Source organism: Martes martes (genome assembly GCF_963455335.1).
Source record: "Martes martes genome assembly, chromosome: 5".
In the NCBI taxonomy this organism is placed as follows: Eukaryota; Metazoa; Chordata; class Mammalia; order Carnivora; family Mustelidae; genus Martes; species Martes martes.
Genome location: NC_137892.1, coordinates 154,513,254 through 154,536,559, shown reverse-complemented (window position 1 = coordinate 154,536,559; position 23,306 = coordinate 154,513,254). Strand labels below are relative to the sequence as shown.

The window sequence follows — 23,306 nt, the reverse complement described above, 5'->3', positions numbered from 1 at the left end:
AGAAGGCAGAGTCCTTACAAAGCCCCTGTGAGATTTTACATGATGAGGCTCCTGAACTTCGCTGACTGGGTCTCCTATTCCCTGCGCACCCCACCCCCACCCCCGCCGCCACTTGACCCCAGTGTCTTCCCCCATATGCTTCACGCAGCTGAGAATACTGGGCTGCCTCAGGGCCTTTGCCCTTGCTCTTCCCTCTCCCTTAGCTCCCCATCCCCCAGACATCACTCAATTCATTCTCTCGTTCTGATCATCGCTCAAGTGTCACATTGAATATGGCTCAGTGCCTCTTGTCCCAACCTTCTCCCCATTTCCTGCTAATTCCTTTCCGTTGTGCTTCTTGTCATCGGACCACCATGCATTTTACTTATTTGTGTGTTGTCTTTCAGGAGGCAAGCTCTTTGAGGGCAAGTGTTTTTGCTTGTTTCGTCACTATAGCCTAAAAGAGCGTCTGCCCTATCGTACGGGTTCAATAAATGTTTACTGCATGAATAAATAAACAGACCTCTAGAACAGCCCCAAACTGGACATGGAGTCTTTACCCGGCTTCCTGGGTGCAACGCGAAGCTTCCAGTGAATAAGTGATGACCCTAAAATATAGCTCTTGACCACCCCTGCAAATGAACGAGGTCTGAATTTTCTCAGGGTCTGCGCTAGACTGAAGCAAAAGGACCGGCTCTAGAAAAAAAACAAAGTACATGCTCTTCTATTGGTGCCTTCCCCACCCCGCCTTTTTTTTAACTTTATTTTTTTAGTATCCGCTACATAGAACATGGGGCTCAAACTTACAACCCCGAGATCAAGAGTCGCACAGTCTTCAACGGGGCCAGCCAGGGGCCCCTTCCATTGCTTTTTTTCCTTCTTTTATCCCTCATTACTCTGGCCAACACTGGGCTAATCCACTAATCCTCTCTATAAGGCATTAAGTGATAAAGGTTTAAGGTGTTAGCACTCCCAAGAGTACTTATCCTTTAAAGAGAAATCTTCCAGACCAGAAGTTGGCTGGGATCAGAATCCGTAAATCTCACCTGTATATTTTGGGCTGGGGGCTCAATTTAGAATTCTTGGAGTTCCCGGCCAGGAACAGAAAGACAGCAGTTATGAAGCAATGAGCCTGAAACATCGATCAATCTGAAGCCAAGGCAGCAAATACAGACACTGCCCCGTCTCCTCTACACCCTTCTCATTTATAGATCAGTAATAATAAAACCTCGCGACTTTCAATTTTGAGCTCTTTCCAAAGCTGAGTCTGCCTTTAACTTTTCTTCCTGTATTTTTGGGCTTCCTTCCTAGCAGATCAAGATCTTCATCGACACCCATTCCAAATACAGGCAGGCAAAGGCATGCGTGTATACATACACACACACACACACACACACACACACACACACAATCTTTTGCCCCCATCTATCTCAAATCCTCCCAAATTCCATCCTGTTTCTTTTCCAGCTTATTTCATTGAATTCCCTCTTCCACCTCCCACAGTGCTCTCTCAATGACTGGAAAAACCCTGGAGTGAAGGTGCTCGAGAGACTCTTGCCAATCAATCTTCAAGGCCCGTCAGTAATTCCTGGGGCCCAATGCCTGTGAATATGGGTTTGGAGCAGGGTAAGGCTCTGGCTTGGACCTTTCTGGCTTAGTGAAGGTCCCTCCAAATCAAAGAAATACAAGAAGCTGAGTTCATGTGTAGTCATTTGTGAGACAACTTAGCACAGCCTGGTTGTCTGTTGAATTAGAGGCCCTGGCCCGGTGAGTCTGGTTTCCCCCTTCCATTTGTTTCTTAATTTGCCTCAAGACAAATTGGGGTCTCTCTGGACATTTCAAGTCACACTTCCATCCAGTGCTACCCACTGTACCGCATAAAAACTCAGCCCTTGGCCCCATACCCTACTTAATTTTCACACGCATCCCCTTCACAAACAATTCAGGTCTAAAGCTCCAAGTATGTTTATGCTCTTTAGCTCAAATTTAGAGTTTGAGTTCCAACTCTGGCCAGAGGTCAAGCATCATATCTCAGGTTATCATCTGGACATTTCCATGGTATGCCCTCGTTAATTTTTTTTTAAAAGATTTTATTTATTTATTTGACAGAGGTCACAAGTAGGCAGAGAGGCAGGCAGAGAGATAAAGAGTAAGAAGCAGGCTCCCTGCCGAGCAGAGAGCCCGATGTGGGGCTCGATCCCAGAACCCTGGGATCATGACCTGAGCCAAAGGCAGAGGCTTAACCCACTGAGCCACCCAGGTGCCCCACCCTCGTTAATATTAATTAACCCCCCACAGCTAATCAAACAGGAACTCTCCACATTCCCCGGTTTCTGTTCTTTTAAGCATCCATCAAATATCATCTATAAGATCAATGTATAAATTTCTCTCTAGAATTTTCTCTTAAAAGTTTGGAGGACTGGATTAGCTTGTGTGTTTCCTAGGGCCACCATAACTATAAATCCCACAAACTGGGTGGCTTAAAACAATAGAAATACATTAGAAATAAGGCTTCATTGCTTGAGTTCTGGAGGTTAGAAGTCGGAACTCAAGTTGCCATCAGGGCCATGCTCCCTCTGAAACTTGTAGGGAAATCCTTCCTTGCCTTTCTCTTAGCTTCTGGTGGTTTGGTGGCAACCTTTGGCACTCCTTTCCCATCTTCCATCTCCATGTGCCACTGTCCCCATGTGTCTTCATATGGCTATTTTCTCATGAGGACAATCATATTGAATTTGGGGCTACCCTATTACCATATGACTTCATCTTAACTACATCTATCTGCAACGACCCTATGTCTAAATACTGCCACATTTTAAGGTACCGAGGACTAATATATCAATGTGTTTTGGGGGGGCACAAGTAAACCCCAAACAACTGGTAAATAAATTAAGACATTAACCATGTATTAAAATAAATACCAATTATAAGAAGAAGGAAAAACTCACATGCATTTCTAAGAAAAAGCCAGCAATTTCAAGGACGTGTTCGTCTTACGGGGCTGCTTGGGCTCTGCACAAGATTCTCCAGGATGTAACTTTCGCCATCCTCTTCACACTCCTCCATCTCCAGAGTTTCTTTGGTGGAAAAATGTGAGAAGCTCTCTTAGACCAGCTGTGGCAGGTCTATCTTTTAGGCACTGGTTCGGGGACACGAAACTGGACATGCAACTTAACTAACTCAGGGTCTTCTTTTTCTCGTGTGTTTCTATGTAACAAGGAGTCTGGATGTGGGCAGCTCCCAAGTCATCTGTTCCATGTGCTTCTGTCCTCATTTTCACCCTCTCGGAGTCACACAGTGGCCTCTTCACCTCCAGCATCTCGTCTGTGTTCCAGAGAGGACAAGGCTCAAAGGGTGTGCACATGCTGGATCTAAGCTCCTTCTTGTAAGCCCAGCCCAGTCCTCTGCACTTACGTCTCATTGTCCATCACCCTGTCACAAAACCACCGTAGCTGGGAAGTGGGGTTTTTCAGCAAGTCATGGGTGCCGGTAAGGAGAAAAGATGGTGAGTAGATAACTTGCAGGGTCTGCCCAGCTGGCTTTCTCCATGTCTTTGCTTCACACCTTTGTGCTTCAGTTCTAGGCACATGGGAGACATGCTGATGCTTGCACGCTGGCTGCAAAGGAGCTCTTCATCTTGTGGGCAAGATGTTAAACATGAGTGATGTAAATAATATAACGCAGCATGTGCTTGAAGGCCAGCATGCCTGGGGCTGCAGAATAGAGAGAAGGGAGAGATGAGTTTGAGCGCTGTAGGAGCTTCTTGAAAGGAGGTGAAATTGGAGCTGAATTTTGAAGGTTGGGTAGGATCAACAACAGCTGTCATGAAACCCTGTTTAGATCCCCCTACACACATTCAGATGGCAGAAGGGAAAAACCTGTGTGCAGTCTCTTTTTCTTACTGCAAGCTGGGTGAGCCTTCATGCATGTCCCATACTCAGTCACAGGTCTTCTGTACCATTCTCTTGGGAATGTCTCTACCTGAGATGCAGTTGGTGGATACCTGGAGCTCAACCCTAGAGAGATCTTTTTGCCCAAATACATTCCTCTCCACCCTGATTCCCCACACCCTTAGCGGTCAGTGCCATGTAGGCACATTCCCTATCAGGCCAACTTCCAACATCCAGAGTTTGCCTCCAGCCAAGAACCCTCCAACAGAATTAGCTTTTTCCAGTTGTTCCTTCAAGGGTACCAGCACTGAGGTATTGCTGATCCTTCTGTGGCTGCATGATTTCCAATCTGCCTCCCACCCCAGTGGTTTTTATTTTTCCAAATTTTTCACCTTTCCCCACCATTTAGGTGGGGGTGGAGGGGTGGTTGGTCTGTATTCATTACCTTCAGGGGAGGGTTACTATGGGTGGAATGCAAAGGACACGAAAGCAATCAGCACTTGGCTTCTGAATTTCTAGGTATACTCTGGCACCCATAGCATAAGGAATCATCAGAGATAAAGGGTTTTGAGTATTAAAATTGAGTTTCCTTAAGAACACAAAGGTTATGCCAAAAATGATAGATTGGAAGAAAGCATGATGAAACTGGAGTGAGATTTACTCCTTCAGAGAAAATGATTCTGCAGTTTGGGGGAGAGGAGATGGATAGCATTAGATCCTGATGTCTCTGAGAAAGGAAGTCTGTGCCTAGGTAGGCTTGAGGGATCTGAGAGCAGAGAGGACTTGGCCTCACTTTCTGGGACAGAGTGGGGGGAGAAAATGGGTCTGAGCCACCCAGTGAGCACTTGAATGTTTTCCTGCATGGTTGGAAGTATCTCAGGAGGGTGTGGATTGCCCGCAAACCCGGAGATGCCCCGTAGTTAGGAGAGCAGCATACAACAGCAGAAGGCAGCAAGGTCATTGCAATGGCCCACAGTCTGGGCAGGAATGTCAAAGAGAGGGGTGGAAATGGGACGCCCTTCTGCCCTGGTGCCGGGATGAACCCATGATGACCAAGGACCAGATGCAACCTCCCTACTCAGCCCCATGCTATCACCAACACATCTGGGAGGTTGGTTGCTGCCTTTGGGGGAGGGCAGAAGGGGGAAAGCACTCGAATGACAAAGAACATTTCCAGAGATCAAGTTTTCCTTGAACTAGGATTAAGCTTCTGCCATGAAGAATGGGAGATGGAAACCAAAATTGACCCACAGAGAAGTAGGGAAAAGAAACATTTGACGGCAGGTGGAATTTGGACCTATTGCGTTCTTCCTTTTTGAGATACTGCGCATATAATAAAAATATTTAAAAACAAACTCCTATTTTAAAATAGATTTAAATATACAGAAAAGTTGTGGAGATATTACAGAGTTCCCCATACCCAACATTGAGTTTTCTTATATTACACACAATTAATAAATCATATTGGCATGTTATTAACTAAAGTTCATATACTCAAAATTTCTTGGTGTTTACCTAATTTATTCCTTCCTTCCTCCCTTCCTTCTTTCTTTCCTCTCTCCCTTCCTTTCTTCTTTTTTTTTTGGTTTCAGGATCCCATCACAAATACTATATTGCATTTAGTTGTCATGTTTCCTTGGGCTCCTCTTGACTGTGATGGTTTTCTGACTCTTCTTTTTTTTTTTTTTTAGATTTTTTTTTTTTTAATTTATTTCAGAGAGAGAGAGAGAGCATGAAAGGGGCGAGGGGCAGAGGGAGAAGCTGGCTCCCTGCTGGGCAGAGGGCCTGATGTGGGACTTGATCCTGGGACTCCAGGATCATGACCTGAGCCAAAGGCAGTTGTTTAACCAACTGAGCCACCCAGGTGCCCCTAACTCTTCTTACTTTTGATGACCTTGACAGTTTGGGAAAATACTGGTAACCCAGCTTATAGAATGCTCCTTAATTCAGATTCGTGTGATGTTTTTCTCACAACTAGACTGGGGTTTATATATTCTTGGAAGTTAGACCACAGAGTTTAAGTGTCATTTTCTTCACATTGTATCAAGGATACATACTACCATCCACACGGTTTCTCACTATTGATGGCTTGATCTTGATCATTGGCTAAATTAGCGTTTGTCAGGTTTCTCCACTGTAAGGTCACTTTCCCCTCTTTTCATGTTTTACTCTTGGGAAGGAAATCACTATGTACCACCCAGCTTTAAGGACAGGAGAGTTCAATTACTAATCCCATTGAGGGTGGAGTAGCTACATAAATGATTTGAAATTCTTCACAGGAGAGTTGATCTCTCCATTTATTTACTTATTTAATCATTTAGGTCATTATGGACTCGTGGATATTTATATTATACTTTGGGTTACAATCAAGTCTTGTTTTATTTATTTTGTTGCTCCAATTGTTCCAGCTCTGGCCACTGGGAACTCCTTCAACTGGCTCCTGTGTCCCTTTGACAGACTCCTTCCTTGTTGTTGTTGATTAAAAAAATTTTTTTGACCACTTCCTTACCTTCTGGCAGAACAAGATGCTCCAGGCGCAGCTTGTAGTTTCTCCCCTGCAGTCCATTTCCCCAAGGAGACCTCCTTTCACTGGAGAATGGTGTTAAAAACAAGAGCTCAGTGCCAGAGGCTAGTCCTTGTTCCTGGAGGTTATTTCTAAGTCCACTCAGCTGACACAGCAAGGAAATTACATGTATGTGTACTAACCCACATATATACAGATATCTGTACGTCTTTTTATCTATCCATCTCTGTCTATACCAAGCTCATCATGGGTTCATAGAGGTAGCATAGATGTCTCCAACTATAACCCAGTACCGCAGGGCTCATTCCAGCCTCCTCCTCTTGTTTACCTGTAACCACCCCCCCCGCCCCCCGCCACGGTGATAAACCTGCTGTTCACCATCCACCTTTCATTTATCTAATTGTTCCTTTCCAGTATGCTCTACAGTGGTTTCATCGTCCATTAAAAAAAAATCCACCTTTTTCTCTCTCTCCTGTTTTCCCCAGCATTGGCTCCTTTCACCTATGACATCCATCCCTCCTGCTCCCTCCTCTTGTAGTCACGTCAGGAACGTTTTTACTCGATTCTGGTTTGACACAGAACTTCCATGAAGCTGGGTGTCACCCATTCTGTTTCCTTCGCTTTTCCCAGCCCCCATCACCTTCCTCCTCCTCAACGCTTTGGTGGATTAAGGATGGAGGAGCTGTAATATGGAATCTCATTTTACAGACGAGAAGACCTGTACCCCCAGGAGTTCCGAGGCTTGCCCCCACTCGCCTCTGGGACTGCTGCCATGAGCTCTGTTCATTCAACAACTAGTATGGAGCCCGCTCTGCGTGCCAGTGCCGGCCCCGTGCCCGAGTCACCCGTTTCTGCGGGCGAGATCGGTAACAAACAGCTCGAGCGCTCGGAGGACGGTGCCTGCTGCCGGAAAGGTCGGCCCCAGCTGGTGTGAACGTTCCTGCTCCTTCCAAAGGTTGGAGCTGCCCCGGCGGAGGACACTAAGCACAGCTGCGCCGTCACGCCGCCGCCCGGCGGCTCTCCGCGCGTCCGGCCGTCGGGCGCGGCGCGGCCCCGCCCCTCCCGCCAGGCCCCGCCCACCCGCCGAGCCCACGCTCGGGCCCCTGACGATGTTCGCCGGAAATTCCCGAAGCCCCTCTTTTTTTTTCCTTCCTCTCCTTTCCCTGCTCTCCCTTTTCCTTTCACCCGGGTTCCCTCGGCCGTGATTTTCCCCCTCCCCCTCCTTCCTTCCCCATTTGAAATCAAGATGGAGGCTCGCGGCTGCCGCCGGCGCCCGTGATCCCGGAGCTCCTGCCGGCCACGGGCCCCCGCCCTTGCGACTGCGTGTCCCGCGCGGCGCGCGCTTCTGCCTGCGCTCCGGCCAGCTCCGCCGAGGCCGTGGCTCCGCGTCCCCGCCCCGCGGCCGGCTCGCGGCTACCGGGCGGAGTCCTCGTCTATGTGGGCGCGCTCCCCTGGCCGAGCCGCCGCCGCCGCCCGCTGCCGCCCCGGGGCTCTGCGTCCGCGCGCCGGGCGCGGGCAGCTGGGCGCTCGGCGCCGCCAGGCCCGGCGCGGAGCGGGCGGCACGCGGCGCTAGGGGCGCGGGGCCCGAGCCGGGCGCGGCCGCGGGCGCCGCCGCAGCCATGAGCGGCAGCAGCGGCGGCGCCGCCGCCCCCGCCGCGTCCTCCGGCCCCGCCGCCACGGCCAGCGCGGCGGGCTCGGGCTGCGGGGGCGGCGCGGGCGAGGGGGCCGAGGAGGCTGCCAAGGACCTGGCCGACATCGCGGCCTTCTTCCGATCCGGTGAGTGCAGCTGTGGCGCTGCCGGCACTCTCGGCCAAGCCCGCCGCGGAGGCGCGGTCCGGGAGTCCCCGCGCGCCCGGTGCCCTCCCGTCCGTCGGGCCCGGCGCGCTCTGGCCCGGGCTCCTGCACCCCCACGCCCGGTCCCCCGGACCTACACCGGCGTGTCCGCTGCCCGCCCCGCCTCGCGGGTCGTGGCTCGGCCCGGACGCTGCCGACTCGCCCTTCCCTGCGCCCGCCCCGCGTTCCAGGGTGAAATCTAACCGTCTCCCGCCTCCGGCGGCCGCGGCTCTACGGGTTGGGGCGCCGGCTCTTTGTCTCTTTCGCGGGAGAGCCGAGGAATCGGCTGCGGGGACGGTGAGGGCGGAGGCCCCTGCCCGGGACTGGGGTGGCGGGGCTGGACCCGGAAAGCGGCTCTCGTCTGGGCCGGTCTCAGTGGCCGATTTGTGCCCGGTCCTTCCTCGGCCCCATTAGCAGCCGCGTTTCTTTGCTCCGTCCTCTCGCCTGTCACCTCCCCGGCCTCTGTCTACGCTTCTGTGAAACGGGGCAGCCATGGCACCCGCTGCCCAGGGAGGGGGGGGAGGTGAAGCGCGGCCGGCCGGGAGGTGGGTGAGCCATTGTCTCCGGGGGCGGCCCGGGTGGGACATCTGGGAACGCGGTGGCCCAGGGGGACGGCGCGCGGCGAGCGCTCCCGGGGCAATGCCTGGGTGGTTTGGAGGTGGAGGTAGTGCCAGGTGGCCCGGTGTCTCAGTGGCGAGGAGGGGGTGCCCGCCCGAGAGGTGAGCTTGGCGGCTAGCCCGCGGGGAGAAGGCGTGGGGGGCGTGACGGGGCGTCCCCGGGACCCCCGCGGCGGCGCCTCCCCACCCCCCGCCGGGCCCAGATCCCGCGTGAGTCGAGCCCGCGCCCCCGCGCCCCCCCCCTCCCTGCCTAGTCCGGTGTGCTCGCGCGGCGGGGAGGCGGCGGAGGAGCAGGCGGCGGCGGCAGCGGCGGCGGCCGCCTCGGGGGCTTCCGGGGCCCGCTGCCCGGGGCGCAGGCCGAGCGGGCTAGCGCGGGGCTGGGAGGATGCAGACTCGGCGTTGGAGAGTGGAGGAGGGCGGGCCAGGTCCGCCGCGGGGCCCGGGCCGGGGCAGGGGGCGGGCGAGCGGAGGGCGTGCGCTGGGCGCTGGTGGCAGTCGGGGGGAGGACAGTGGGGCTGGGACGTCGGGGGAGCGGCCTGGGATGGGGCGCGCGCCGGTGGCCGATGGCTAACGATTTTTCGTGGGCCCTTTCAAATCCGGTAATCCGGGTCACAAGGAGCAGTTTGCTGCCGGAGGGCGATGGTCAGAGGCAGAAGTTAGCCGTGCCAGTAGGTACCTGGTGTAGTACTGTCTTCCCCTCGTTTTCTTGATCTTTGCCAAGCGGGGTTATATTTTGAGTCATTTTAGCAGATTGGATGTGGCTGGGAGTGACATACGCCGACTCTACAGTGTCAGCTTGGGGTTAATATACTTGGGAGTGCTCCCTCTCTGCGTGAGGTCCTTGCAGAAAGCAACGGTTTTGGAAAACATGAACTCCTTCAAATGAAAGCCTTTTTCCGGGGGATGGGTGGGATGGGGGATGCAACTAGCCCCATAGAGTAGCCTCATCTTACCTCTTAATAGCAGAACTGGGACGTCTTCCCTTCATGCCCTGAAGCTAAAGTCTAGCCTGTCTTCTCTGTCTCTACCACCTGTCACAGAATAATAGATTCTGTGCAGAATTCAGCTCCTCTCTGTTAGAAAGGCTCTTGTGCCCTGGAGATGGAATTTTTGGTGCTTGTGAGACCAGATTTTCTTACATCTTTATTATGCGCAGTGGAGAATTACTTCTTTCGCTCAGAAGAGCCCAAAAGACATCAGGTTGGACTGGATGCCCGCAGAAAACTCGCTCCCTGTCAGTGTAGCACTCCCAGGGTTTATCGGAGGCGTTAGGTCTGTTGATGGCCATGCCTGATGGCTATGCCTTGTGCTTGTTTCCATGCCCTGGCTCTTGTCCATGCTCAGTTTTGGGGAAAAGCAGGCAGTGCTCTCCCCGGTTTGCTCCTTTCTTCCACCTTCCAAAATGATTGGACAAACCATGCTTTTAGTTGTTTCACTTGGAATCAGGAGCCAGAGTGGATTTTCAGTAGCAGCAGTTGCACTGGCCCGTCCCAGAGGTAGTCTGGAACATCTTTTTAAAGTGTTTTTCCCTCCTTTGGGCAGCTCTGAATCCCTGACCTAGATCTTGGCTGCACCATGTAGGACAGTGATGTCTAGCAGAGGGTAGAGAGGGACTATTCGGTTGGATTTGTGGGGGTAGGGTGGGGGGGGTGTTTGGACCGTCAGGACAGATGAAGCAGGAGGAATGTGGGTAGGGTCCTCACCTGGTAGAGGGGCTTAGGCAGGGGAGCCTCCACCGCGACTTGGATTCAATATAGACGGCTGAATGGAGAGGCCAAGTCCATCAGTAAAATCTGACAGACAATTCTTTTCTAAGGTGTAGAAACACAGAAGAAGGGTTCTCATTGACTGCAGTGGACAGATTAGGGTGTGAACATTTTCCCAAAAAGAACCTGGCAGCACATTGCCAATGTGTCCTAGACAAAGCATTTCTATTGGTTGCCTTTCATTTCTCAGCCCAGGAACTCTTTGCTTGGCTACCTTATTTTCTTTCGTTCTTTTTGTTCCTTCCCAGTCCTGCATTAAATTTTAACTTTGTAGTCATGGATTGAAAACTGGTACCCATGGTTGGATGGAAGAAGTAAAAAGACTTCAGCTTAATAGAACTTTTTAAACAATTAGAGCAGTTCAGGAATAGAATGGGCTACCATGTGATTTTTTTCTCTTGCTGGAAGTGTCAAGTAGGGGCGCTGCCACCTGCCAAAGTTGAGTGGGGTGCTGGAGTTCGGACTTTTGCATTTGGAGAGGGGCCAGGGGGGAAGTGGCTCAGGGGCTGTTTCCCTCTCTCAGATTCTGTGGTTCCCTCTGAGCCCCCAGCACTTAATGGTTATTCTCCACTTTTCTTTGGGTAGGGTTTTGGCTTGGTGGCACTCAGTGTCCCCTCGCTCAAGGTCTTACCTTGTATGTTGTCATTCCACCCCCGACTCGGGTCCTTGGCACAGGAACCACCTATCCATTTTGACAGTCCTGATTCTCCTTATTATAAACCTGGCACCAGCAAGCAGGTCAATTAGTGTCAAATCGGATTGAGCAGAAGTAGGTGGTGATGGTGTGTTAAATGGCAGCTGAGATTTTCTGCGTGTTTGTGTGTTTTGCACTTCACTTTTCTCCTCTGCACAGACCTCAGCTCCAGAAAAGACAAAGCAGATTTTAAAAGGGAAAACAAAGGGGGGGGGGAGTGGAGAATCACAGACATGCGCTAGTTCAGGTGTTTTGTTTTGTTTTTTGTTTTTGTTTTTCCAGAAAAGGAATCAGGCTTGCCTTGCTCAGAGTGGAATGTGGAACTCTGGTAGAGGTGGGGTCAGGGTTGGAAGTCATGTTCCCCCACTCCCCCCTCCCCAACTCTGGTACTCTTCCTGGAGGCCTCTCATGGCCAGGACTTTGCTTACATTAGTTCTCAACCCCACTGGGACCAATCACTTTTATTGCCAATCTATTTTGGGGCTCTGTTCTTGTGGCAATAAATCATTCTTTCAGAGCTCTCTATTTAACCTTGCAAGAGTGTGTGTGGGGGGGGTGTGTGCTTACATAAATGCATTATTTTTAACCTGCCTGGCATGTTTTAGGTTGGCATTAGATGAATGTGCAGAGAATAAAGGTTTGTGGTTATTCTGAAGCCTCACGGCCCATCGTGTTGGGTTTCTTTCATTAGTAGATCTTATTCTGGACTCCTGGCTACAGCCTTTGTTTCCAGTGGAATACAGGAAGAAAACGGAGTCTGTTTCTTAGTGACAGAGCAGCGTGCTTGTCTTTCTGTATTTTGATATGATGATTTCCTCACGGATCATTGAGGGAAGCTTTTCTTTATATTTATGCTTCTAACACCACATGAGTGGAGAGGCCTTCAGCTGGCCTGCACGTTTGCCATGCTGCGTCTGTATATTTAGAAGTCTGGCAGCTTTGGTCTTTGTGAGCACCGATAATGATGATTGTTTTCCAAATTTGGTCCTTGTTACCCTCAATATTTTGAAAAAGGGAGTTGAAGAAAATGTAATTTGAGAGTGAATGTCAGTTTCTTCTTTTTCTGTGGCAGTGAGGCACAATTTTAGAAGAAAGTAGAGAGATAGTTAAAAATAATCCTGTAAGTGACTTTCAGGAAATCAAAGAGCGGTAAAACAATCATTAAAAGAAACTTTTCATTGAGACCTTGTAAATTGACTTATTGACATGGGATATTGTATTTTTCCCTTTGCAGTTTAACTGTCCAAGATTCAAATGAAGATTTAAATGAAGCCATTTAATGATTTAAATGATTAACCAAGATACAAGTGACACGAGTGGTTCTGTTCAGAATGAAGCCTGTGGTTTAAATATGTTCCTCAAATGTATATTAAAAATAAGTGATTAGGGTGGTCTTTTGAGACCTTTTAAATGTTAGGATAAATTTGGGATCTTTTTCTTTTTTTTTTTTTTTAAGATTTTATTTATTTATTTGACAGAGATCACAAGGAGGCAGAGAGTCAGGCAGAGAGAGGAAGGGAAGCAGGCTCCCCACTGAGCAGAGAGCCCCATGTGGGCTCCATCCCAGGAGCCCGAGATCATGACCTGAGCTGAAGGCAGTGGCTTAAACCACTGAGCCACGCAGGCGCCCCTGGGATCTGTTTCTAACTGAAAGTGCAAGATGTATTCGAAGCTGTCATGATGTAAATCAGCTGCATCTGACACCTATTTTAAGTTTATTTACTTGATTCCTCTACTGAGAAAATAAAATTTTATCTCACAACCTTGGCAGAATTTCAGAAAAAAGTCAAATCCTTAATCAATAGCCACACTTTACTGCCTAGTAAAAATCACTTGTGTTGATAGGGATGAATTGTGTATTACTATAAAAAGCAGTCTTAACAACCCCCTTCCTCCCTCCTCAGTTTGATAATGAATTGGTTTTTATTTCCCTAAGTGCACTGTCTTGACAGATTTCAGTGGTGCCGCTGGTAGGAACAGTAGCCCCTCCATGGTCAGTGAAGGCATGGGTTTGAGGGAGAATCCCAGTGCGTTCTGGTGGGAGGTGGTGGCTCGCTCTGATATCCCTTCCCTGTCCTTCCTTTCCCAAGTGTTCAGCTGCGTGGACTTAGTTGCACTGCCGGGGGCGACTGTGTTATTTGCCTTGTGGGTGAAGGATGCAGCTTCTATATCTTCTCCTTGCTTCTCAGTCTGGTCGAAGCTGATCACAGGCAGTGATCCGGTGGGCTCACAGCTGGAGAGAGGGGTCGGAGAGATTAGAGAGTGAGACGGACTTCTCGCTCGCTCTCTCCCATCTTGCTGCAGATTCCGCTGACGAGCTGTTTGGCAGAGCAGTGTGCAAGGAACCCAGCGTGGACGGGGAGTCTGCTCGGTGCCCCTGGCACTTAGGGATTCTGGCTGAGGCGCTGTTCGGCTGCAGCCACTCTGGGGTTTCCTGTCCCAGTACCTCTTCGCTGAGGGGAAGGGACCAAAGAGCAGAAAAGAAGGTAGAGATTGGGACAAGACCTTGCAAGGCTTTGGTTTGCTGCTGCCTTCCCATCTGCCCTCTCACCGTCTCTGGGCCTCCTGTGCCCATGGTGGAGGCCTTTCCTCTTGGGACCTCTGCCTCCTCACTCGCCACAGTTCCCAACCCCTGCAAGGCCCCGATTTCACTCCATCCCTGCCAGTTAATGACGAGGAGAAGGAGGTATCTGGCTAGAATTTCCCATATCGTCTCCCAGCTTTTTGACCTTATTGAGCCTTTCTTGCAGACATTCTTGTTTCTGGGAAATTCTTTCTCTCCTGTTCAGTGGTTGGCAAGTGCTTAAGTACTCCTTTTCACTTCTCATTCTCTCGCAGGGACATTCAGTTTGCTTACTGACTAGTTGTTACCTTGATTTCCTCTTTTTTGTTCCTCTCCATGTGAGGGAGCCCCTCAAAACCCAAACTATTAACCACCTGCGGTCTGCAAAAGGTTACAAGACCAGGGTGGGAGAGCAGAGCGTGTGCAGACTTTGCAAGCACGAGGCGTAGATGGTTAACCTGGAGGAAGGGTGTAGCTTCTGGGGATTTGTCAGGGTGACTTTGTAATATTTGGTCTAATGCCAGATGTACCATGGAAATAAAGAACTTCGTTTTGGTGATAAATATACTAGACTTTTAGATTACTGACTATTTTAATTAGCCACATGTCTCCGCTTGTCTGGTTGGTGAGGAATGTGGAGAAATCTGCAGAGCAAATCTTGTATTTTGTAAGCATTACTCTGTTTGGGTTTTGTCATAAATTAATAGCATTTAGTGGTTATGCTGACAGAGAAAGCTTTAATGAAGATGTTCGTCGAAGTGAAGAATAGATTCCAGGTCTAGGGTACTTTGGGTTAGTGGCGTTCATGGGAGTTAATCAGCCTGTTATGGACAGTGATGAATTGCACTTGGTTTTTCTTTAGGAGGGGTTTCCGCAGCATCCTGCCGGGTCCGTAACCCTCCCCTCCTGCCCTGCAGTTCCAGAGAAGAAGTACATGGTATGGGCTCTGTTCTGCTGCTGCTGGGAAGGGCTGGAGGCCCTTTGTGGTCGGATGTGGCTGTTTGCGTTCAAACAATGTAGGTGTGAACACATAAACTGGTGCATCCATTCAGTCAGTGCTGAGTGAAGGAAGCCAGTCTCCACGCACTCATTCCACTCAGGTGACATTCTCAAAAAGAACCGTGACAGAGAACAGATTGGTTGGTTGCTGGGAATTAGGGTTTGGAAGGGTGTGGCTATAGAGGGTCAGTATGAGGGGCATTTTGGGGGATGATGGAAATGTTTCATATTTTGGCTTTGGTGCTGATTGTCTGTATTAAACTTCAGAGAACTGTACCCCGCCCCCCATCAGTTTTCCTTCGTGTTAATTTAAAACATACCATTCAATGGGGCGCCTGGGTGACAGTTGGTTAAGCGACTGCCTTTGGCTCAGGTTGTGATCCTGGAGTGCCAGGATCGAGTCCCTCTGATCCTCCCTCCCTCTCATGCTCTCTCTCTCTGAAATAAATAAATCTAAAAAAACCACACACACAAAAAAAGAAACCCAACAAAAAAAAATACCATTCCAAAAAAAAAAAAAAAAAAAAAAAGGACTAACAGCAAACTGGGAGCAAATGTTTATTACAAATCAAAGAATTCTATACATGTAAGAAAAAAGGGCTTCTTCACATCAGTAAGAGAGTCTATAAGGAAAATAGCCAAGCAGATAATTCAAAGAAGCACAACAAACAAATAACAGCTCCATCAGTAATCAAGGATATGTGAATAGTTTTAAAACAAAACCAAAAGCCAGCATAAGTTATTTCTCTAGGTAAACTAGAACAAAACTGAGTTATTTTGGAAAGGTTTTCTGTTGATTTGAAAGATAACAATAGTCACTCTGACTGCCAGTGGGTGGGACCAAACCCTGTAATTTCTAGGGTAACGCCAGAGATAGTTATGAGAAAATAAAGATCCTTTCCTTGGGTTCTGTAAGAAGGATTAACTTGAGCAATCCATATGGCATGGAAGTCAAAGTCTGCTGACTTAAGAAAACCCTATCTTTTCTTTTTTTAAAGACTTTATTTATTTGTCAGAGAGAGTATAAGTTGGGTGAGAGGCACAGGGAGAAGCAGGCTTCCTGCTGAGCAGGGAGCCAGATGTGGGACTCGATCCCAGGACTCTGGGATCATGACCTGAGCTGAAGGCAGACGCTTAACCAACTGAGCCAGTCAGGCATTCCAGGAAAACCCTCTGTTTAGGTGTGAAGAGTCACCATTTTTCTTCAGATTTTCCCACTCTGGTGAGTTTTTGTCACTGTCCAAATAGAAGAATTGTACATGCAGAATGGTCTAGACCGTCTCAGCAATCCTGGGCTGAAGAAGGAATTTCTAGGAGTGAGTTCCACTTGCGAGGAGACCGTGGTGTTCCTGCATTTGTATCTGTGTGAGGTCATTTGCCCTCTGTTCTTGGGCCTTCATGTATGTAATTGACTTTGCAGCTACTGATTTTGCGGTATTGATAGCTAATGAAGGAATTTATAAAGTGTTAGTCCCCACATTGAAGATTCATAACCGCAAAGTAAAACTATTCTTGAATTTAAGAAAAACACAATTCAAGTTTGAAAGTATAATCCTTGAGTACTTTTAGATAAGGTTTCTTGGTGTCCTTTTGTGTGTGTTTGTAGGTGTATAGGTCTTGGAAAAGTGACGGAACACCTCACTTTGGGATTCTGTGGAAGAGGTGGTCTCAGTGCAAGAAGGAGCGTATGAGTGACTGTATCAGAGACTAATACTTGAACTCTGTTTTTTTTTTTTATCATGAAAAAACTGTATTTAGATTTAGCCAGCTGGACTCAGTTTAGATGATCCCAATTTTGTTGGCAACATCCAAAGCATCATAGTCAGGGGCCAGTCGAACGTATGCCTTCTTCTCTCCATCAGGCCTGATTAAGGTGTTGACCTTGGCTACATCAATGTCGTAAAGCTTCTTCACAGCCTGTTTGATCTGGTGCTTGTTGGCCTTGACATCCACAATGAATACAAGCGTGTTGTTGTCTTCTATTTTCTTCATGGCTGACTCAGTAGTCAGGGGGAACTTGATGATGGCATAGTGATCAAGCTTGTTTCTCCTGGGGGCGCTCTTTGGAGGGTATTTGGGCTGCCTTCGGAGACGCAGAGTCTTGGGTCGTTGGAACGTAGGTGATGTGCGGATCTTCTTTTTTTTGTGACTGTGGACGCCTTTCAGCACCGCTTTCTTGGCCTTCAAAGCCTTTGCTTTGGCTTCGGCTTTGGGAGGGGCAGGAGCTTCCTTCTTAGCTTTCGGCGCCATCTTCGTAAAAGGGCTGAACTCTGTTTTAAAAGAAGCATGTCCCCTAGTATATATGAAGTGGTATGTATAAATGACATGTATGCTTTAGGGGGCAGTGTTTTATTTATTTATTTTTTAAAAATTTTATTTATTTGGGAGAGGGAGGGAGCGCGAGTGAGGGTAGGGGCAGAGGAAGAGAGAGAAACAGGCTCTCCGCTGAGCAGGGAGCTCTATGGGGGCTTGATCCCAGGACCTAGGGTCGTGACCTGAGTTGAAGGCAGATGCTTAACCGACTGAGATGCCCAGGTGCCCCTAGGGCAAAGTGTTTTAATTTTAATTTGCAAATTATGCATATGAAATGTTATAAGAGGTTTTCCATTTTTATTCCTTTTACACCACTTCCTTTTCTGACATTGGTCCATACTTCAAGGATTCCTTTTTTACTGCCAGGTGTTTGGAACACCACCTCTGCAAACCTGTGGGAGGGTACTCCTGGCTCATTGGAATTCTTAAAGTTTTATGTTTTCTTACTTGCATTTACTTTTACTTAATCCATGTTCTGCATGACAGATGTGCTAGGATCTGCAGGACTAATATGTACATTATTAGTTCTTGGATAACTTTATTAGTTTTAGTAAGGGCCCCAAAGTACAGTTCTTCTATTATTTATTCTGAAGGCACACACAGATACTAGGAAAACAATACTTGACTAGATTGTTCTTATAAATATTTCTGACTAGTGTCGCGTAGTGAAATCTCTAAAGTTTAAATTATTTAATATTTTTGGCATCCAAATAACTGGAATAAATTTCTCATTAGCCAAGTGCTAAACATAGAGATGTTTCTTGTTTGTAGGTAGCTTTTTTACCCCCCTTTGAGGTCGAGAAATGATCTCCAGCCCTCGCTGCCCTTTTCAATACCACAGTGATGGTAGTTGGCACGATCGGGACCACTGCTAACTGAAAAGCCAGACTGCACAGAGGCAGAATATATTTCACACCTTTATTTTGGAGTTATTCCACCTCCATCTAAATTTTGTTGCACTTGTCCTAATATATCTTGGTTTCAGGAGAACAGGTGCTAATTTGCTGGTCTCCAGGCCGTACATTTTCTTCGTGTGACGGTTGAGTTCACATGACCCCTGACAGGAGAGCAAGCTCGTCATGGCAGTCACGAAGTTTCAGCATTTTGTTAGCTGGCCTGTGTACTTGTTTCTCTGCCAGTACTTAACTGCGGTCCTCGGGACAGAAACTTTGCAGGATTCCTCGTTAACCATTTCTCTCCTTTCTCAAGGCCGTGCCTATGAACCCTGCAGGTTGCCGACCTCCCAGGAGGGAGCAGCCCCTATCCCTGATGGCTCCCGTCTCCTGAAGCAAATTGTTGGGACCCTTTGACTGTGAAAGGTCCCAGGATTGAGGCAGAATCACTGTAAATTTCCTCTGAGGACTTCCTTGGGGACATGAAGCCATTTGCCATGTCTTGGAAGCTAGGGAGATGGCGGACCTGCAGTGGGCCCTGCCTCTTCTGTGCCCTCCTTGTTCTTGCTGTAGTGTGAGGTCTTAGCAGCTGCTGCCAGACTGGTGTGAGGGTCCAGGACTCCCGGTCAACAGGGGTCAGAGAGCACCCTGGGAATCCTGCTTCGTAAGAGTAAAATAAGTGCATCCAGAAAGGAGTAACTTGCTTGGAAGGTCGGGGATGATATTTAAAATATCATGTTTATTTTTTTCCTTCAAATATTGTTAATGCCAATCCTGTCCTTCAAGAAAACCTGGTAAAGTCTTTCTGTTAACTGTTATCTCTCCTGCTGCCAGCACTGACTGACGTCTGAGTATCTCGTTCTGGATACTGTGCAGGGTGTTTCGTATACGTTTTCTTTAAAATCATGTCCTCCCGCGCCCCCCCCCCACCCCACCCCCCCGCCCCGGGCAAGCCCCCGCGTCCAGCAGGTGGATGCTTCCGTTTAGGGTGAGGATCTCAGCCTCTGGAGAGGTTGGATGACCTGCCCTGGTTGGTGCTGCCTGTAAGGGCCTGAGCTGGAATTCACGACCTGGGCTGCCTGTCCACGAAGCCCCTCATGCCCTTGCCCTCCCTAAAGTAGGGAGAAGGTAGAAAGGACCCTCACCCTGTACAGCTTCCCACAGGATTCTGTGTTGTAATTTTCAGATTTTTAAAATTGAATACGGATGCCCTTGTGAGTTGATGATCGAAGCTGTAATTTACAGGTCACACAAGCAAAGTTGAGAGATTCCAGGATGTAGCTGGCATTTTTTTTTTTTTCCTTTTTCATGTTGGTCTGGGCCCTATAATTTAGTTTCTATGCCGTTCCTCTTCTCACCTAATTAAAAGTGATGTTCCTTTTTACATAAATAATCCTCGTAACCTAGCTTTTCATTTGAGGTGTGTTAGCTGTGTGAGTTTGCCTGGCTCTCACCTGTCTCGGTCTTGGGGGGAAGTCCTGGTGGAAATGCTGATCCTCTGTTTACCGGCTGCTGTGGACTTGGACTGAAGGGCCGGGTGGGAAATCTGTGCGGCTGTCGGGGTTGGCAGAGGGAAGTGTGGGAAGGGTGCGGGGAGGCGGCCCGGGGAGGGAGGTTTGTCAGCCGGCTGCTGTGGCTGACACATTAGAAAGATTACCGGGGCTTCCTTTCTAACTGAGGAGGGGAACTGGGGTGGGGAGGTGGGGGGTGGGCAGAAGCTGCTCAGCTGCTCTTTTGGGGACAGTTTTATAAGGTGACTCCTGGGTTCTCCGGTAGCGATCTCGTTGCAGCCTCTCGTTTCTTTGCTGTTATTTGTGGAAATGTGCACGTAGATGATGATCAAGTGCTGTGGTCCTGGGGAATAGGATTGTTTTCCACCGTCCTCTGCTAGTGAGGGAACTCGGGCGTGTGTTTCAGATTCTTCTATCTGTGGGGTGCATTTCTGTCTATTTCACTTCATCTGGGCCCCTCAGCGTTGGAGCCTGATCGGACGGGGCGCTTGGTCAGGTTTATCCCCACAGGGAACTCCCAGTGTCATTTCCACACCGGGAACATGTTCTGTTTTTGTGTGTGTCTCAGTAGCTCATTTCTCCTTAGATGTTTAATATAGTTCAGTCAGGGATGATTGAAATGCTGGGGTCTTGAGTGTAGACATTGCATAACCAGAAGGTGTGTTGCTCTTTAAAAATACACACTTTTTATTTCCTCCTGGTTGGCCCAAAGAGTTTCTACAAGTTTCAGGTTTTTCCATTGTTATTTAATTCTTGTAATTCTTAGTTAGTAGTTCTTGGTTTTTTTTTAAGTTTTTTTTTTTTTTGAGAGACTGAGAGTGAGAGTGAGAGCACTAGTGGGAGGAGGAGCAGAGAGAGGGAGCAGCAGACTCCCCACTGAGCAGGGAGCCCCACTTGGGACTCCATCCTAGGACCCCAGGATCGTGACCTGAGTCGAAGGCCGAACCTTAGCTGACTGAGCCACCCAGATGCCCCAAATTCTTGTTTTTTTGTTCTGTTTTGTTTTGTTTTGTTTTGTTTTTTAAAGATTATTTGAGAGAGAAATAGCATGACCCTGAGCAGGGGGAGCAACAGAGGGAGAGGGAGAAGCAGGCTCCATACTGAGCAGGGAGCCCCACCTGGACTCCAGCCCAGGGCCCTGACTGAGACCATGACCTCAGCCAAGTCAGATGCTTAACCAACTCAGTTGCCCCTATTTAATTCTTGTTTTTAAGAATTTCTAGAGTTAAAAAATAGGATTGGTTTGCTGTTTACTGTGAGATAGTGGGTTACTTTTGACATGTTGCTACAGTTTATCTTTGATTTTTAAACCACAAAGGAGTTACCATGCTTGAATCCATTATCAACTTAAATTGAGATTCCGCTGTGTTATATTTGGCTATTTAGTTGGTTCCTGTCTTCATTGTTGATTACATTTAAAGTTTGCTGGGTTTATTTGAGTGGGGGAGAGGTAAGTCTGTTCATTTTTGAACTCCTGTTCACACTGCAAGAACTCAGATTTGGACACCCCCCCCCCCCCCGCTGTTATGCATGTGTGCACGTGCTCCCTGCCCTTCTCTCTGTGTGTGTGTGTCCATTTTATATGCATATAAAGTTTACATAGTATTTTGTTTCTGAAACAATTGAGAGTTCAGTTGCAAAGGTGATGATGCCCTTACCTCTACATGTGGTTCGCTAAGCATTTTCTTTTCTAAGAGCAGTGACGTGTTCTCCTACGTAATGATCCAAATCAGGAAATTATGTTTGATACAATAGTATTATGTAAATCTACTGACTTTAGTAGAATTTTGCCAATTCCGGAAATGTCCTTTTTGGCAATTAAAAGGTACTGATGGTCTGGCCTTCTATCCAGGACCACAGACAGTGTTTAGTTGTCGTGTCTCCTAGATTTTCTTTAATTTGGAACATTCTCCCAGTCTCTCGTTACCTTGGTGTTTCGCAGGTTCCAGTCAGTTCTTCAGGTGGCTGTCCCTCAGTGTGGGTTGTAAGGTTCCTCCTGACGAGATCCAAGTCATGCATTTCTGGCAGAAGGTCCCAGAGCACCCTGTCAGGGACACAGCTGTCAAGGGTCCCATGTGGGTCATTTAGGTGGTGACTATCAGGTTTCTCCACTGGTTTTTCCTTGTAATTAGTGTTTTGTGGGGAGATAATTTGAGACCATGTAAAATTCTCTTCCTTCTCCGACTTTCATTTGCTACTTGTAGCATCTGTTGATATTTTTGCCAGAATCAGTGATTACGTTGTTGGTTGTGAAATGGTGATTTTTCTGACTTCATTATTTCTTCTATGTGTCCCTGTTTCCTTCTGCCCTACTTAGTTATTTATGTAAATATGTCCTCATGGATTTCTGTTTTATTCAGTGGGTTATAATTCTTTGCTGTCATTATTTTGTTGGATGCTCAAATTTTCCAAGATTTGGCCAGTGGGAGTCCTTCCAGACCGGCTCCTTTACCTTTTGTGACTTGTCCCCGCTATTTTCTGAGCTCTTAGTTATTTTCTGACACAATAAGATGGTCCAGGCTTATGTTTTACTTTTCTTACTGTGGTTGTACGACCATCCGTTTCTGATTTTAGCAGAGAAATAGTCTTTAGAAACAGTCTGGGCCTCATTGTGTTCATTGCTTCTGTAACCTTTCAGTGGACAGAGCTAGGAATGTGTGTACACACACGCGTATATGTGCACTCACGCATATGCCATGTTACATATGCGCACGCATCACTCTCTTTCTGCTCCCATCTGTCTAAAATAAAAACCATGAGTTTACACTCATGCCTTGGGTTCCAGGCCACAGCCACAGCACTGCGAGAAGGGAACCTATATCAAGTTTGAACTGTTCAAATTGACAGGTAGTGGTCAGCTTTGCAGCTCAGAGTTTTGTCAGTTAATCATCCAAAGAAAACAGATGAAGTCACGTGCTGGAACTCCCCAGAGGCATGTTTAAGGAAAGAGCTGCCAGACTCCATCAGCAGCTCACTTTCTGATGATGGTGAAGCACAGGATTGAAAAATAAGGAGTTGCCAAAAAAGAAAGGGAGATTAATTTCTGATAAGCACGGTTTATGAAGATGACACCTGTTGTGGGAAGGACAGTTTATCGTCCTCATCGCAATGTACTAATTGCCGGAACGGAGGCAGAGAGAGGAGAGCGTTGAGAGGTAAAGGATGAATGAGAAGCTGGAAGAGGTGGCGTAGGGTGGGGATGGTGGGATCTTGGGAAGCCAGCACATCAGGGAGTAGGGGACGGAGCGGAGTTCCCAAGTTGGAGTAAGTCATGAGTCATGACTTGGGTGACTGTTGATTGCTGCCCTTCATTGACTAAATGTTTCTTCCCAGAAACCACCTGCAGTAAATTTAACGTGGCTGCGTACTTTCTGCGTTAGTGCGGGTTTCCTGGAAGAGGGTCTGAGTACTCAGTTCTAGAAATCATGGAACAAGATCTTAGGTTACAGACAGAGTAATTGCTATTTGGTGTTTTTCTCCATTAAATGATGACAAAAACACCCTTGACTTTTGGGAGATAGTCTCGATTTCATATATTATGTCTGTATTTCCTATAAATGTCCTCATGCTTGTTTGATCATGTTCTGGAAAATTTAGCCTCTGTACTTCTAGAATTCCTACAGCTAGACATTTTAGCAAGAAAGAAAAATCTTAATTTGCTTATTAATATTTTAAGGAGAGGCTTTTGATAATCAGAAAATTTGGAGAATAAAAGGTCATGCCTAGG

General features: G+C 48.0%; 2 protein-coding genes across 2 annotated transcripts in view; one reads left to right on the top strand and one right to left on the bottom strand.

The window, feature by feature from the left end:
- Nucleotides 1-8,009: 8,009 nt before the first annotated feature.
- The window catches only part of TRIO (trio Rho guanine nucleotide exchange factor), a gene marked incomplete at its 5' end in the record, with an annotated part of 348,026 nt that continues 332,729 nt past the window's right edge, over nucleotides 8,010-23,306 (top strand). Inside the window, one exon of the mRNA XM_080803936.1 lies at nucleotides 8,010-8,166. Coding sequence (XP_080660062.1) covers nucleotides 8,010-8,166 — 157 coding nt within the window. The remainder of the gene's footprint in view (nucleotides 8,167-23,306) is intronic.
- Nucleotides 12,299-17,112, bottom strand: LOC308343242 (large ribosomal subunit protein uL23-like; the record flags this gene model as incomplete). The annotated part of the gene is made up of 1 exon (XM_080804282.1): nucleotides 12,299-17,112. One exon carries the CDS (start codon nucleotides 17,110-17,112, stop codon nucleotides 16,642-16,644), a length of 471 nt encoding a protein of 156 aa, XP_080660408.1. The 3' UTR covers nucleotides 12,299-16,641.